The sequence below is a fragment of the Gobio gobio genome (assembly GCF_949357685.1).
Source record: "Gobio gobio genome assembly, chromosome: 14".
NCBI lineage: Eukaryota > Metazoa > Chordata > Actinopteri > Cypriniformes > Gobionidae > Gobio > Gobio gobio.
This window is the reverse complement of record NC_137107.1, coordinates 48,794,695-48,810,612: the sequence shown is the minus strand read 5'-3', so window position 1 is coordinate 48,810,612 and position 15,918 is coordinate 48,794,695. Positions and strand designations below refer to the sequence as shown.

The following is a 15,918-nucleotide window of genomic DNA, read 5'->3' as shown; positions in this document are numbered from 1 at the left end:
AAGTTTCAGTTTAAAGTTTTAGAGGATTACTCCAAAAGCTCTGATACATGGATTCAAATAAAGATGGAGAGCGAGTACTAAATATTTCTGAAGCAAAGATAGTTAGTGTTTGGCCTGGGTAGGAATAGCATGAGTAGCCAATGAGGTACTTGCTTTTACCAAAATGAAATAAAAGTCATGAGGAAGGGTTTCCGTATGGGCGCTGGAGAAACGGGGCACATGGGATGAACACGTAAACATGAAATACTCACTGATCACGTTTAGAGCCCCACAACACAACACGCTCTCCCCCAACTAGAGACAATCGTTCGGAGAGTTAACAACCACTCATGAACCAATGATTTTCCTTTCTTTTTTGGATGATTTGGAAATTTGAAAGTTAAAATACACTCATGCGCAGGAAGAGTTCAGGAAAAGGTCAATCCAATTCAGAAAGAAGAAAAGGAAACTCAAAACTCAAATTCAAAAAGCCAACATAAATGTTTTTAAGCAGTTTAAGGAAAGAACATGGAGTCATCAAACAGCAAGCCACGACTCCATAAACACAAGCAGCCGAGCCTTTTCTCTGTCTTTTTCTCTGATATTCCCAAAATCCCAAGGATGCCTTCAAAATATTTCGATTTCTTGGAAGCATTTTCATTTGCAGTCTAGGTGATACTGACAAAAACCTCTCATATTTCACCTAAACTTAAATATTTGTTAGTAATTTAGCTTTAAAGCTTAGCTCATTTGTTTCACTCTCCTCTAAGAATTCAATTTGGTCAATAGTACAAGATCGCTGTACTTGTTTTTAGTTATTTGTTTGCTTTATATTTTATTGTTTATTGTTGTGTTATTTGTAATTCTATTATGTCTTTACTGTATTGCACCCACTTTTTATGCTGCCTCTTGGCCAGGTCGTCATTATAAACGAGAACGGACTTACCTGGTTAAATAAATAAATAAATATATATAAGTAGTTTTTTGAAATAGCATTTAAATGGTGGCTGTCATAAAAACTTGCCAGATTTATACATATTGAAAACTTTACAAATTATAATGAAAATGTAATATGGTGCATATATTTAGCAAAATGCTCCTCTCTAGAGTTATTTTTTCTAGATGACTAACGAGTTTATGGACACTGGATATGTTTTTCTGAGGAAAATGTGAGGTTACATGACATTGTTCACAAGCTGTTTTACTGACTGGCATCTTTCCACGGTTGAAACTGATTGATAGAATCCATGTGACATGATACAGATTTCGGCAAGTTGTAGGGGTGTAACGATATATCGCAATATAAAAATGTGACGATATGTATCGTTGATGGAAACTATATGATTCGCGATATAGAGTTGTTTTATCCCAGGCTCAACTTGCTGTAGTCGGCCTATTTATAAGGTATAATTCACCCAAACACAAATTTACAAATAGGCTACCACAAATGTAAACTCCGTCATCATGTGCTCACCATCATGTTGTTTTTCGTTTAACTTCCAAACAGGGATTTCGGTTCCTCCATTTAAAGTCCATTCCTCTCAAACTTAAAAGGCATCGTAAAAATAACTAATCCAGTGCTCTAATCCAAATCCAAGTCTTCTGAAGAGACACAATGGCTTTATATGATGAATATATTTAACACGACACGCATACTGTAGCAAACACAGACGATCAAATTATTGCGTGACGCACGAAAACAACATGAGAGTGAGTAAAGGCAGAATTAAGATTCTTGGATGAGCTAAACATTTACAGATTGAGTGGTCATTTTGACACACTTTCTTGCGATCAGAACTGTGAGGGATTGCATTGATCATCTGAAGTGCACACGCTCTTCAAAGTGAGAGCGCAAACATTATTTAAAATCACCAGATCACATTTAGTTTTAGTAGCATGATTATTCAAAGCATTTTAGATGGTTTATTCTATATGTGTAGTGCATTAAAAGCGGGAGAGGCGGAACATAGCGAGCACTGGGAGAGAATGCACCTGCGTTGAAAGTGCAAGTAATGCATAAGGGGAAAACATTTAAGTTTATGGAGTTTCAGTGACATTTAATACATTAAACGACTATATATAATGTTGAATATAATGTATAATAATGCGATGGGGGAATGTGTGTGGGTCCTGAAAATAATACACTAATAACAATAGTAGTATTTGAATAATAATAAAGTAAAAAAAATAAAAAACATCTTTATTTTGGTTTAAAATATCAGGATACATATCGTATCATGAGTTCAGTATCGCGATTTATATCGAATCGTGACACGAGTGTATCGTTACACCCCTAGTAAGTTGTACTCCATCTTTTAACACACTTTCAGAAGCTCATTCATGTTTATTTCGCGCTGTAACTAGTATTAATGAGGAAGAGAAGATCTGTTCATGTGCAGCTGCGTCAGAGCGATCTCACGCCAAAACGGTATTTATGTTTTTGGATTTGGTAATAAAATGGACGCAATTTAAAATCTGAGACTTTGTATCTTATCAAAAGTAACAAAGCACAAAGATTATTGTGATTTATTGGATGGGATGCGCGCTATAATGTTCCTTTCATTTATGAACTGAAAACAGGGTAGACTAATCGATTCTTGGGATTTAAGAATCAATATAGTTTCATAAAAATGAGAATCGATTGAAATCGAGAAATCTATATTTTTTACCCAGTCCTATTTCAGACAGAAGAAAAGGTTTCCAAAGTAGCAAAAATATGAAAAGAAAAAAAAATATTGAATTGTTTAATAGAGATTATATTCAATTAAAAAAATCTGGCTTTACATCATTAAAAATCTTTTTATATCAGTAAACCAAATAAATAAAAAAGAGAAGTTAAAATCACAACAACCCATTAAAATATGACTAAGATAATAATAATAATACTAATAAGCGCACATATGCCTAATTGCAAGAAGCCTACTGAACTGCAACAAAACGAGGATTATTTGTCATGAAAATGTCACAATGCAAAATTAAGACATCTTAATAGTCCTACTTTTCTCTATGCTATTCATATTTTCTGCGATATGATTTTTCGTTGATGAAATATGACCACTTTGTGTGACATTCACCCATCTGTTCACTCCAAAGCGTCTGAAGTGCGACAGGCTTTTAGCTAAAGAGTCTTCTACTGTACTCAAGTCTTCATCTAAGTGCACAGGAAGCACATTAGCCACACAAATGGCTCTCTTCAAGGCTTCCTGTGATCGCTCTGAGGAACCGTTCATGTGGAGTAACGGCTCCATTAAAACACAAACATTACAAGAGGTGCGAAATAAAGCAATAAATCAAACGAGCGACAACAGAAACGGGAGGAAAATCCACAGCAGCAGTAAGGATTAGCCACACCCACTTTGCGCACATGCCACACCCTCCTGGTCCCCCAGGAGACGATCCACAATGCATCTGATCAATCATGCAACACAGCATGCACTGAGCAGCCGGAAAGAACCCTGACACCCCTTCGACCAATCGAGAGAGAGGGGGAGGAGCTTGCCACTGTGACTGACACACAGACTTGCTTAGAGAGAATTCATAAGATGGTTATGATTAATAGGTTAGAAGTTAGATAAGTGCAATCTGGACCAAGCGATCAAACCCAGTGTGAATCTTAAGACAAGAACTTTTGGGTTTTTGAGATTTTGGGCTATTTGGCCTTGCATAAAATTGAAAAAGTGGAAAGAAAGCATCAAAAATAAAGTGATTATTTTATTACACTTTATCTATTTGCATCTTTAGGTTTCAATTACAATACCTTTAAAAGGCTGTAAGTCATTACTATCTGTATTCTGGAGGTTTTTACAATGGGGTTTGTTCATAAATCATTTGCCTGATTTAGATGACGTTTTGGTCCTAATGATTTGACAGTATTTATGAGGTGATAAAGACAAATGACTTTAATATGTCAACGAAACAGGAATTTTCAACATTTATCCAATGTTCTGATTTCTGATCTGGAAATGTATGCAAATTAGTGCATATTTAATTAGATGATGCTTCATTTGCATATACAAAACCCAATCAATCAACTAGGGAAGTATGGTGAGATATATATAGTTAAATGTCTTACCCTATTCACCCATAGTTCCTTGCCTTAAGAAGTCAAGAAGGGAAAAAAAGCTGTATATTTACAGAACCAAACAAGTCTAAGGGACAATTTGCTTTGGATGTCAAACATTTGGCTCAGAGAAAAAGGCAGACACACCCAAAACCACATGGGTAAGAGGTGTTTTTTGCCCTGGTGTCGGGGTGCTGACCAGCTGCCCTCTCTAGCTCTGTAGCAGTACGTTTCTAAACTATGAACAATAAGGTTGGCACAGACCAAGCAGTTGGTAATACAGCTTGGCACGCAGACACCGGACGAGAGAGACTGCAGCAAGGGTTTCACGTGATCGTGTGTTATGTTCGTCCACACCTTAGTCTTCGCCTTGGGGCTACCGCTGCCGTCCTGGCCTTCCTCTGCCGACTCCTCGGGCCGCCCAGTGGCTAGCCAGCGGGTCTTGTCCCGCTGCTGCCGCTGAAAGCTGTGTTTTAACGGGGAGCGTGCACCCGAGTCACTGTCCTCTGCGTATGAGTAGCCCGTGGCTGAAGGGGGAATCTCAACGTCACTGTACTTTTTAGCTTTATCACGCAGCGCCGGGCAACGGTACGGATAACCAGTCCCCTGTGGAGAAAGAGATAGACACACCCAATCAAGTCATGTCAGCACACATTGGGCCCTATTGGTGTCCGAATTGGCATGTCCAAATCCACTTGTGCTAGTTTAATAATGGAAAAAAAGGTTGGCGCACCAGGTGCGTGGTCCAAAAGAGTTGTCCCTCGTCTCTTAAAGGGTAACTTCAGTGATTTAGCATTAAGCTTTGTATTTAAACTGGGTCATTTATGTAGTAGAAATGTGAAATTATTTTTGAATTTGGTGCCTTCTCGACTGAGAAAAGACAGAAAATTTATTTTTGTCTCATGTGGATGAAAGACAACAACTCCCAGAATGCACTTGCTTCGCTGCCCTATGAGGCCACTCCGTACACGTCGTTTTGATCTTCATAGTAATACAATCATTTCGTTCAGTTAGAGAATAAACACTACAATTAAAAACTGAACGTGTCTTTTCAATAAAGTGTGAGTGAGCCGAACGAAAGTCACAGCACAGTGCTCCGCTTATAGACTCATATTACTAACACACTCTTTAAATAACCAAAAAAATACTGCACTATTGACTTTAGAGCCGGTTTGTGTTGGTCAATGGCGCAGTTGTTTTCAGTTCCCCAACAATGCTCCTGAACACACCTGGTTTTCAGACCAGACGCCCATGGGAGAGCAGATTTGCGACAGCGTATTTAAACAACGTGGCGCAGGATAACTGCGTTGGGCTGAAACTAGCAAAAAACGATTGCGTCGCATTGCACCAGGAGTATAAAAGGGCCCATTGTTTTAAAGCAGCTTAACAGAAATAATGATGTTGATGTTTATAATATCTTCTAGTTGCATTTAGCAGATCAGAGCTCGGTTACATTTTGCAATGATATAAACAATCAAGCAGTTGAGATTTGCTATACAGTATATATATCGCTTTACATGAGTATATACTGTAAGTATGGAGATAAAGTTGGTCATGCTTACATTTCCAACTTTATATAAAGATCTGTGTGATTATAAATACATTTTACAGCAAGAGTTGCTATATAGTATATATAGCTTTATGTAAATATGATATAATATATGTCCAACTTTATTTATAGAGCGGTGTGATAATGCCTAATTTACATTCTGTGACGATATAAACAATCATGCAGCAATTTCCTATACAATATATATTGCTCTATGCAGTTTCCGCACAGTGAGGCTATGAACAGTAACATGTATTATAACACAAACGCACAGTAAAAAAATTTAATTTCATAACTATTTTAATTTAAACTACAATACTTTTGACTAATTTCAAGTTGTCATGAAATAAAAATTAACCCAATTTAATTTGTTAGCGCATATTACTAGCCTTGTGGTGAACAATGAATCCGCGCAAGTTAATACACAGAACAAAATAGTTTGTCATGGTAATCTTTAAATAAAGTTACTTCCTTCTCTGATGACTTGGGTTGAAAACGCTTAACCACTCCCCTTCAACCATTAGTCTGCTATGAGCGAGAGATGGAGAGGAGGAGTGCTGAAGTAAAACCCTGCCCACTATTCAATATTATAAAAGTCGGTCGCAACTTCCGGTTCATGGGGGCTTTCACTTGTCGAGGTAAACGCTGTGCAAGCTAGTGAATGCTGTACATGCCGTTTGGAGATCAGGGTACCATTGATGTGTTATTAGAAGCCAAAAGAAAAATTAATAAATGGACAAAACTGTATAAAAGTAATAACGGTTTGTTCTCTGGCCTACCAGATTATCCAGCATCCTCATCAAGGCCTCAAACTCCTGCTCCCCGATCTGCCACTTCGGGTGCGAGCTCGACCCGTCTCCAGCCGGCTCCAGGTGGCGTGGGCGGGACTTATACTTGCCTGGGTCCAACATAACCAGGTTATCAGGACCGCCTGCACTGGCGAGGGTGCGGACCTGGAATATCAGACATGGAATATTACGGTTATAAAGCCTAGTGTATTAGACTTTATAGGGTTTGTATGCTTAATAGCAGCTAAAGCTTGTAAATGATCAAAACATTGCTGTCACAAAATCTACTCTAATCCTGCTGTCGTCTGATTGACAGTTTAGACTTTTTTTTGCAAGTAAAAGCCATTTAGTTTAATTGTACAAACGTCCTCCTTCAGCTCGTGCTTCACGTGTCTTTTACTGATTTTAATTAAGTAAAAGAAAGAATAACTTTTATATTGCTTGTAATATTTCAAGATGAACACTCACTGGACTGAAGCAGCTTTTACTTGATTATCCATAGAAAATTCATGACTTTTATTAGGTTTATTAGTTCATCGGTCAATCCTCAATCCTACAGAGCTTTGATCATAAAACAAAGCGTTTAAATATCCTCTTACTAAGATTATTGGCAGATATTGATATTTATATGATTTTATGCAAGTAGTCTGCTATACGGTTATAAAGATCTCATTGATTGGTCATATTAATATCAGCATCTGCAACAAATTACATATTTTTGCACTGTTTGGGCCGCTGAATAAAATTGAGCAGTTTTTTTCTCTATATGTGACCTGATCCAGCAAAATGAGTCACAGTGACCCATCAATGGAAAGAGGAGACCATAAGCTTTAAAATGATATCATAGTCAAAGTTATACCTTGAATGGTTTTAAAAGATATACCCATTTTAATTATGGTCGTCCGCCCTCTTTTTCCAAATGAAAACCTGAGAAAAGTTTTTTTTTTATATATATCTTTCAAAATCCATTGCATTTAAAGGGATAAACTATTTATTTTACAGCTTAATTTGACCAAAGACATTTGTGTGTGTAATATATATATATATATATATATATAAATGCTATTAAACCAGACTGAAGCTCAAATCATTTTGTATTTATTTGAATGAATATTTTAAAAGGCACTTTTACAAAGATTTACTAAAATTGTGTGTGTGTGAGTGAGAGTGAGAGTGAGAGTGAGAGTGAGAGAGAGAGAGAGAGAGAGAGAGAGAGAGAGAGAGAGCGAGAGACCTACCCCTAACTGATAAACACTTATAATTAACCCTCTGGGGTTCTTCATTTATGGGTCACACTCAGGACCTTCGGGTCAAAAATGACCCCCATAGGAAATTAATGGGAAATTGGCAAAAATATGAAATATGAGTGTATTTTTGTGCATACAATCTACAAATCAGCCAGGATGCAGAAAAAAAGGACTCAACATTGAAGGGGTGAATCTCTAAGACATCAAGAGTGCAAAACAGACAAAAAAAAAAAACCTCACACACACTTATACACACGCACACACAAATGAACTCATCCCATTCCAAAAGCTAATTGTGTTTTTGTGTCTGTTTTGCACTCTTGATGTTTTAGAGATTCACCCCTTCACTGTTGAGTCCTTTTTTTCTGCATCCTGGCTGATTTGTAGATTGTATGCACAAAAAAACTCTGTATTTTCATATTTTTGCCAATTTCCCATTCATTTTCTATGGGGGTCATTTTTGACCCGAAGGTCCTGAGTGTGACTATTTTTTTTACGACCACTTAAGACTTTTCAAATCCTCTCCCCAATTTGTTTGGGTGTTCATATACCAAGTACCAATAAAGTCACCAAGTTTTGGACCATTCCGATGAAGCTACGATTTTTTAATTTTTTTTTTTAAATGCTTTGGGTCATTTTTGACCCGAAGAACCGTAGAGGGTTAAACACGTTAGACACTTTATTCGGAGAGCAGAGATGGTGACGTTTCAGGGGATACCTGAAATATAGGGAAATGCTCAGAAGTGACGAGAGGAGTTGAGAAAAGCAGTTAATTTCCAGATTATTTTGAATGCCTGTTCTTTGAAATTAGCTAAAAAAAGAAAGATTGAGTTTTTCCACATTATCGGCACATATCTTAAAAAAGAACGTTGCGACTTCCGACTAATTTGAGTTATTTCTGACAGGGTTGAAGTCCAGCTGTAAAAATGCCCACATTAAAAGTGCTAAATTGATGGATACCTGAATCTCACAGGCTGTGACCAGGTTGTGAATGTAGTAAAACGCCTCTTCAACGGTTTCTCCAACAGACACCAGACCGTGATTCCTCAAAATCAACACCTAAACACACACAATGCATTCAATCACACATTTACACATAAAGCCGGATCAATCTCAGGCTTGCAGTCCGTCAGAAATGAATCTGAGTGTATGTGTATGAGGTACCTTGCTCTTGGGACCCAGGTTCTTCTGTATGAGGACGTTCTCCTCCTCATCCACCAGGATACCGTGGTAATCGTGGTACGCCACCTCGCCCAGCGCCAGAGCCTCGGGGGAAATGGGCAGAAGACCACATTTCATAGCAGACACCTGGAGGTCGAAATTATTTAATGATTAATACAGGGCTCTGAACTGGTTCAAGGAACGAAAACGAAAACCGGAAACGAACGAAATTTTAAGAGGAACGAAAACGGAAACGAAATCAAAATCAATTTGAATCGTTCTGAACAGAAGCGTTAATTTGAAATGACCATTAACCGGTTAATAACGTTATTTTATCATTCTCTTTAATATTTTAATTTGGCAGTGATCAATAATGAATAGAGTAGCTACAGCATGTGACGTGACGGATCAAGCGTGAGTGAAATGTCATCTATGAATCTACCGTCAGTGTAGAGCGCTCATTTTCATGCCTCAAGTACATTTCTTTCCCCACTGAGGTCTACAATGAAAGCGCAGGTATTGGAGGACATTCTTTTAAATCGAACGTTTAAATAAGCAGTACGGACTTTAAGCTCAAATAGACTGATTTAGGCTAGTTTATGGATTTTGTTTAAGCCTGTCCAAGTAGGCTATAGCATCTATCAAACATTTTTCCTATAGTCTTTCAGATTGCCAATACAGGACAGGTCAATGTTTTCTATATAGACGGCTGATGCTTCTATTAAATGGTATGTTATATTGCATTAAATGATCGAGCTTTATTAGCTGACTGAATTTGATTATGTGTTGCGCAGTGTTTGCTTTGAAAATAGCAATGGTTATCCAGTTTATTTATTCTTTATTCATGCAATTTTTAAAACAAGTCGTGTTGAAAAAAAGTTATGTACAAAGAATGTTATCCCTCTTCTGAAAAGAATTCGGCATAAGAGGCCACTTTCGATTGTCTAACGCTCCATTAAAACAGGTCCGCTGTTTATGCTTTGTAATTAATGCATGTATTTCTGGTTTTAAAAATGTTATGAAATAAATATTCAAGTTTAATTATCATGCGTTATATTATTATTGAGTGAAAATAAGTCTATTTATACATATTTGTTTAAAGTATAGGCTAAATTAAAATAACGTTATTAACCGGTATTTTTTCATATCAACCCGTTTTTGGAACAGTAATGTTTATTGAGGAACGCAAAAACGGAAACGCTATAATATCGATTCTGCTCGGAGTGAACCGATTGATATTTTTTTTTCCGTTTTTAAGCCCTGGATTAATATGACGGAACATAACAGGTACAATTCGAATAAATATACCATGAAATGAGAACATAATGCAAATGCATATTCATTCAAATCTATTAAAATTACATGAAAATGCACCTCGAAATATAATAGCAGGCAAAATTAAGATGGATGAAATGTGAACACAAATAAGATGCGTGTAATTCTTCACGAATAAATACATTTTGACTGTATTGCAGTTGTTTTAGAAACGTTTGTTGTGAGATGATAGTTCAGTCTGGCTCGTACCGCGGCGCCAGCGGGCGTGTGAATATGCACTATGCACTTGATGTCAGGCCGGGCTGCGTAGATGGCAGAGTGCAGGGTGAAGCCAGCCTGGTTTACGCCCAGATTAGTGCTGCCACGGTCTACGATCTCTCCCTGCAGGTTGATCTTCACCTGAGGACACAAAAGTCAATACAAGTTACACAAATCTGCTACTTCTAACCAGAGATGGACAGTAATTAAGTACATTTACTTGAGTACTGTACTTAAGTACACTTTACTTGTATCTGTACTTTCCTTGAGTATTATTTTTTCGGGAAACTTTTACTTTAACTTCACTACATTTGAAAGACAAATATCATACTTTTTACTCCACTACATTTCTATCAAGGTCCTCAAAGTTGAAAGTAATTTCTGTTACAGCTTTGAAAGTCAGTGGAGGATTTTTTCTTCTTTAAAAGGATTTTTGTTGTTTTTTTTGCAGGCAGCCTATCAGTAATCGCTCTTTTATAGGCTCATGTGAAGTTTCCCAATATTTTTTGAACACTGATCAGTTTATAGCAAAATGGAAGGTGGTTGCTCTTCGCAGTGTGTGCACCCATGGTCATACTTAGAAAGTGTGTTTCAGTTTTCTGAAAAGATTAAAGATTAGTTTAGTTGGCATACACTTGATGAATGTCTCATAAAATGTTCAAAAATGTAAACGTCTGGGAGAAAGAGAAGAGTAAACAGTTGAGAGAACATTGGATGTGTATCAGTGTATCGAATCCGTGCATTTGGCCTTAAAGTGACAGCAGCTTTGTAACTTTTATACAAGTATTTAAATTAGCTTAAGGTAGTCGTATGCTAGCATGTCGGATGGAGCATCACTGACTGGCTTAAACCACCTTGGTGGCATAGAGTGCATTTATACAACAATGCAACAATAATAAAATAATGCATTGACATAAAAAAATGTACTTTGATACTTAAGTACTTTTAAAAACGTTTTTACAACTTTCACTTGTAACGGAGTAATATTTGACTAGTAGTACTTTTACTTTTGCTCAAGTAATAGAGTTGTGTACTTTGTCCACCTCTGCTTCTAACTCTTCTTTCCTACAAGTAATACACTAGATAATAATAGCATCTGTAAGCATTTATAGTCAGAGTCATGTTCCGAGAGCCAATCAGATGGCTGATGAAAACCAAAGGCAGGGTTACCAGACTGGAGGCAGTGACTTCACTGTACAGAAGTCCGAAAGGGACGATCAGGAAACGCTCCTGTTCAGAGTTCAGCCGGACCTGAAGAGACAGAGACAGAGACAGAGAGGTTTGATTGAACGTCCTGCTGAGATGTGTGGTTTATATGTGTGACACACTCACAGTCAGGTGGTTGTAGATGAGCTGAGACCAGCCGAAAAGGTCAGCCAGGCGGTAAAACGCAGCGAGTTTACAGCGTAAGAGCTTCTCTCCCTTGTCATAAGCGATGGAGTCTGAACCTCTCAGGTCATTGACTGGAGTCACCATCCCCAAACCTACACACACACACACACACACACACCACACCACACCACATTAGGGCTGTTAAACATATATAAAGGAGTTCTTTAAAACACTGAAGTTGTTGTTTATTGTAGTATTTTATTTTCAAACTAAAACCATTGTTTGAAATAATATAAACATTAACTGAAATAAGTTTTGCCAAGGTAACATTTTTCATTTTCATTTAGTTGAATCAAAACGTCCTAAAATGACTAAAATTTTAAATTAATAAAAACAATATAAACAAATTAAAAAAAAGTAATACAAATGCCAAAAACACAAAAATATTCAAATTAACTCTAAAAAAAAAATATTAGTGCCAAGTACGAAAAAAGATACAACAATATACACACACATTAAAAAAAAAAAAAAAACTAATAAAAATGACAAAAACAACTAAATTACTACAACAAACTAAAATAGAATATATATATTTTTAATATTAGTAATAAGTATGAAGTACTAAAATAAACTATATATAATAAAAATGAAATGTACATATAAAAAAAATAATAGAAAAATGTCAGTAAACCAAGTATTAAAATTATACAAGTATATTAAAGAATAGTGAATTAAAAGATCGCACATTTTTGCAGTAAAGTGAGGCATATTTCAACGTTTTGGATTCATTATTATTTTTTATATGCTGGATTCGTGTTTATAAAAAAAGATGTCATGAGTGTGACATCATATCACGGTGTTTGCAGCGTCCGTAGAAAGTGTAGTGTGACCGCGGCTTCATGCAGGGCAGTCCCACACACACACACACACACACACACACACACACACACACTCACTCATGTTGAGGGCAGCCATGCCTCCCTGCGGGGCGGCCGGGTACATGGTGGGGACGCTGGTGGTCATGAAGTCAGCGATCTGCTGCAGGGCGAGCAGACTGGTGGGGGTTTTCCCCTTCTTCATCTGATCCTGGATCAGAGTCTCCAGCTCGTCACAGAACGCCTGAAACACAGGAGAACACACACTATTACAACACTGACATTTAATAATGACACAGTGGTTTTTCCCTCAAGGCAAGCAGAAGAAAGAAATGCATACAGGTTTGGGACAACTTGAAGGGGAGTCATTTTTGGGTGAACTGTCACTTTAAATCCTTAGTATTGTCTTAGGGTGACTAATTAAAGGCGTTGAGTGTGTTGTGTCATTCCACAGATCGCTTCATAACTCACTGATGTTACAGAAACACACACTACAAAACCAACACTGGAGAAAGAGAGAATGACACCGAGGCTCAATAATTCATGAGCTTATGTTAACAAGAACATGAAACATTTTCTACAGGCCAATGTCTGGAGTCTGGATGCATTCTCTCATCATGTGGCCGCACATTAAAACCACTTTAAATATAGTATAATGCACTGGTTCTTGATCTGTGCTTCCTGGAATCCCAAAACATGCAATACTGAAAATATATGTATATGGTATGATTCTGTAAATATTAGGGGTGTAACGATATCCTCATGTCACGATTCGATTCATATCACGATACTGAACTCACAATAAAATATTATTGCGATACTCCAAGACATGCTAGATCTGGTATTACATTGGGGGTGGAAATTAACAGACTTAAGACAGGACAATAGTGACACCAGAATAAACATATTCATGATTCTGAAGCTGAAAATACTGAATTATTTTAGACGGATATGCTTGCGCTCTGCCACTGACTGAATATATAAAATAATTTAGGCCACTTTTTACTGGTAACAAGACATTTGGCATTATCAGCACCAACAAATATTCCCCCATTGCATTATTATACATTATATTCAACATTATATATAGTGGTTATGTAGTACTGACACTACATTGTTTCTCATGCAGTCATTTTAATTTTGGGTGACCTATACATTATATATTGTCTCCATCCACGTTACATATTGTTGCATTTCGTTATTGCGACACAATATGTTAGACCCAGGGCCGTTTTTAGGCATGGGCAAACTAGGCGGGCGCCATCAGTGTGTGTGTGTGTGTGTGTGTGTGTGTGTGTGTGTGGGGGGGGGGGGGGGGGGGGGCAATAAGCACATATCAGGGGTGTGTGTAAAAATGTTATTGCCGCCCCCACTAGTTCCCCCACACTATTGGATCAGAGAACTGTCAATCTGATGATTCCTATATGCCATCGGATCAGAGCACTGTCAAAAAAGTTTGCGTTTGGAGCGCTCAACACCATTAGATCGAAGAGCTCGCTCCATGCTTTGGCATGGTAACGCTTTTTAAACCATACAATAAAGCTAAAGTCAAACTAAAGGCCAATTCAAATAACAGGTACAGTAAAAAGTACACAAATCTGTATTTTGTTAGGGCAGTATTTGTGGCAGTCGAGAAATCACGCTGTGAAACGGACAGATAGCATTGCTCGGTGTGTATGTGAGGCAAAATATAACTGCACACTCAGCATTTCATGATGAAGTGAGTGTGTTCGAAAGCTTTCTTCTCTTACTTGCACCTCCAAAAGGTGTTTGCGCCAATGCACTGTTAAAAGAATAAGTGTGTTTTGTAATTCACCCTTCGCCGCATGTTTGATTGACAGACGATCTGACCAATCACATCGCCGAATCTGCCGTTTTGTCCGGCAAAGCAGTCAGGAGAGTTAGTAGATTAACGTCGGTGAAAATCTCAACATTTCTTTTAGTGTTCATTCATGTTTATTTCATGCTTATCAATGAACTAGAGGAAAGAGATAATCGGTTCACAAGCAGCTTTAACTGAGGCGCTACAGCGATCACGACACATTAAAGAGACACAAAACAGTATTTATTGTTTAAATCTCTTTAAAAAAGGACAATTTCAAAGTTGAGACTTTGTTTCATATCAAAAGTAACTTGCCCTGTCCTGTCTGTCGGCGTGTTGTCAGCGTCCTCTTTGCTCCGCGATGCATTTTCTCTACGTGAGAACGTGTGTGTGTGTGTGTGGTGTGAGAGCGCCATTGGCTTGTCGGACATAGCAACAGTAACTAAAGGGGGCGGGTCTTTGAGAACGGTCAATTGTCCCATATTAAACTTTAACAGCCAATTTAAAAAATGGTATAATAAAATGTGCTAATTCACAGCATTAATACATCCTTTATTAAATCACTTTGTCGAATGTAACATCTTTACTCTTAAGGCATTAATGAGCAGTGTTGGGGGTCACGCATTACAAGTAACTTGAGTTACGTAATAATATTACTTTTCCAAGTAACTAGTAAAGTAGCGCATTACTTTTCAAATTTACAAAAAAATATCTGAGTTTCTTTTTCAAAAAAGGACAGCTCTCCTGCCCCCATGTTGAGAAAAATAAGTGCAGAGGCGTGTGTGTAAACATGAGGGTTATTGTAGTTCCAGACTAAATGTGAGCATTTATTTATCTCACTTGCACAATAAAGATTCTGTACTCCTCAAAATGAATAAAATCAGTCAAATACAAAATCAGACTACCATGCAAACCTCCAAAAACAACTTATGCATTTATTCTACCTTTATATTTAATTTACCAATGTCTTGCTGCTGACCTTTGATGATGAAAATTACTAGATTTTTTGTTTTTATTGGTAAAATGAAGGGTATGAAGAGGTCTTTACAAAAATATAACTTTTTTTTGTTATAAAAACAACAAAAACAAGCCCAGCCCAGGTGAGAAAAAGTAACGTAACGCATTACTTTTCTTAAAAAGTAACTAAGTAACTCAATTAGTTACTTTTTAAGGGAGTAACGCAATATTGTAATGCATTACTTTTCAAAGTAACTTTCCCCAACACTGTTAATGAGTAACAAAAAACACACGGAATCAGTATTTATTCTTATTACTTTCATGTGAAATATAATAACACATATAGGGCCCTATTTTAACGATCTGAAACGCAAGTGTCAAAGCGCGAAGCGCAAGTAACTTTGTGGGCGGGTCTCGGCGCTGTTGCTATTTTCCCGGCGGGATAAATGGCTCTTGCGCCCGGCGCAAATCTAAAATGGGTTGGTCTGAAGTAGCTTCATTATTCATAGGTGTGGTTTGGGCGTAACGTGAATAAACCAATCAGAGCGTCATCCAACATTCCCTTTAAAAGCAGGTGCGCAAGTTCCATTATGGATTGCTATTATTATGGCGTAT

At 37.4% G+C, this 15,918-nt stretch overlaps 1 protein-coding gene across 11 annotated transcripts in view; it reads right to left on the bottom strand.

Annotated features, from left to right (window-relative positions):
• The window catches only part of add1 (adducin 1 (alpha)), a 66,527-nt gene that overhangs the window by 28,496 nt on the left and 22,113 nt on the right, over window positions 1–15,918 (bottom strand). For 6 of the 11 annotated variants that reach the window (XM_079834097.1, XM_079834099.1, XM_079834094.1 and 3 more), the window contains exons 3-10: window positions 12,606–12,768; window positions 11,650–11,801; window positions 11,488–11,568; window positions 10,309–10,458; window positions 8,788–8,931; window positions 8,584–8,682; window positions 6,368–6,541; window positions 4,397–4,645 (exon numbers count right to left, since the gene is read on the bottom strand). In XM_079834097.1, coding sequence (XP_079690223.1) covers window positions 4,397–4,645; window positions 6,368–6,541; window positions 8,584–8,682; window positions 8,788–8,931; window positions 10,309–10,458; window positions 11,488–11,568; window positions 11,650–11,801; window positions 12,606–12,768 — 1,212 coding nt within the window. Of the gene's footprint in view, window positions 1–4,303; window positions 4,646–6,367; window positions 6,542–8,583; window positions 8,683–8,787; window positions 8,932–10,308; window positions 10,459–11,487; window positions 11,569–11,649; window positions 11,802–12,605; window positions 12,769–15,918 lie in introns of all 11 variants that reach the window. The other 5 variants (XM_079834091.1, XM_079834095.1, XM_079834093.1 and 2 more) reach the window with 1 other exon arrangement.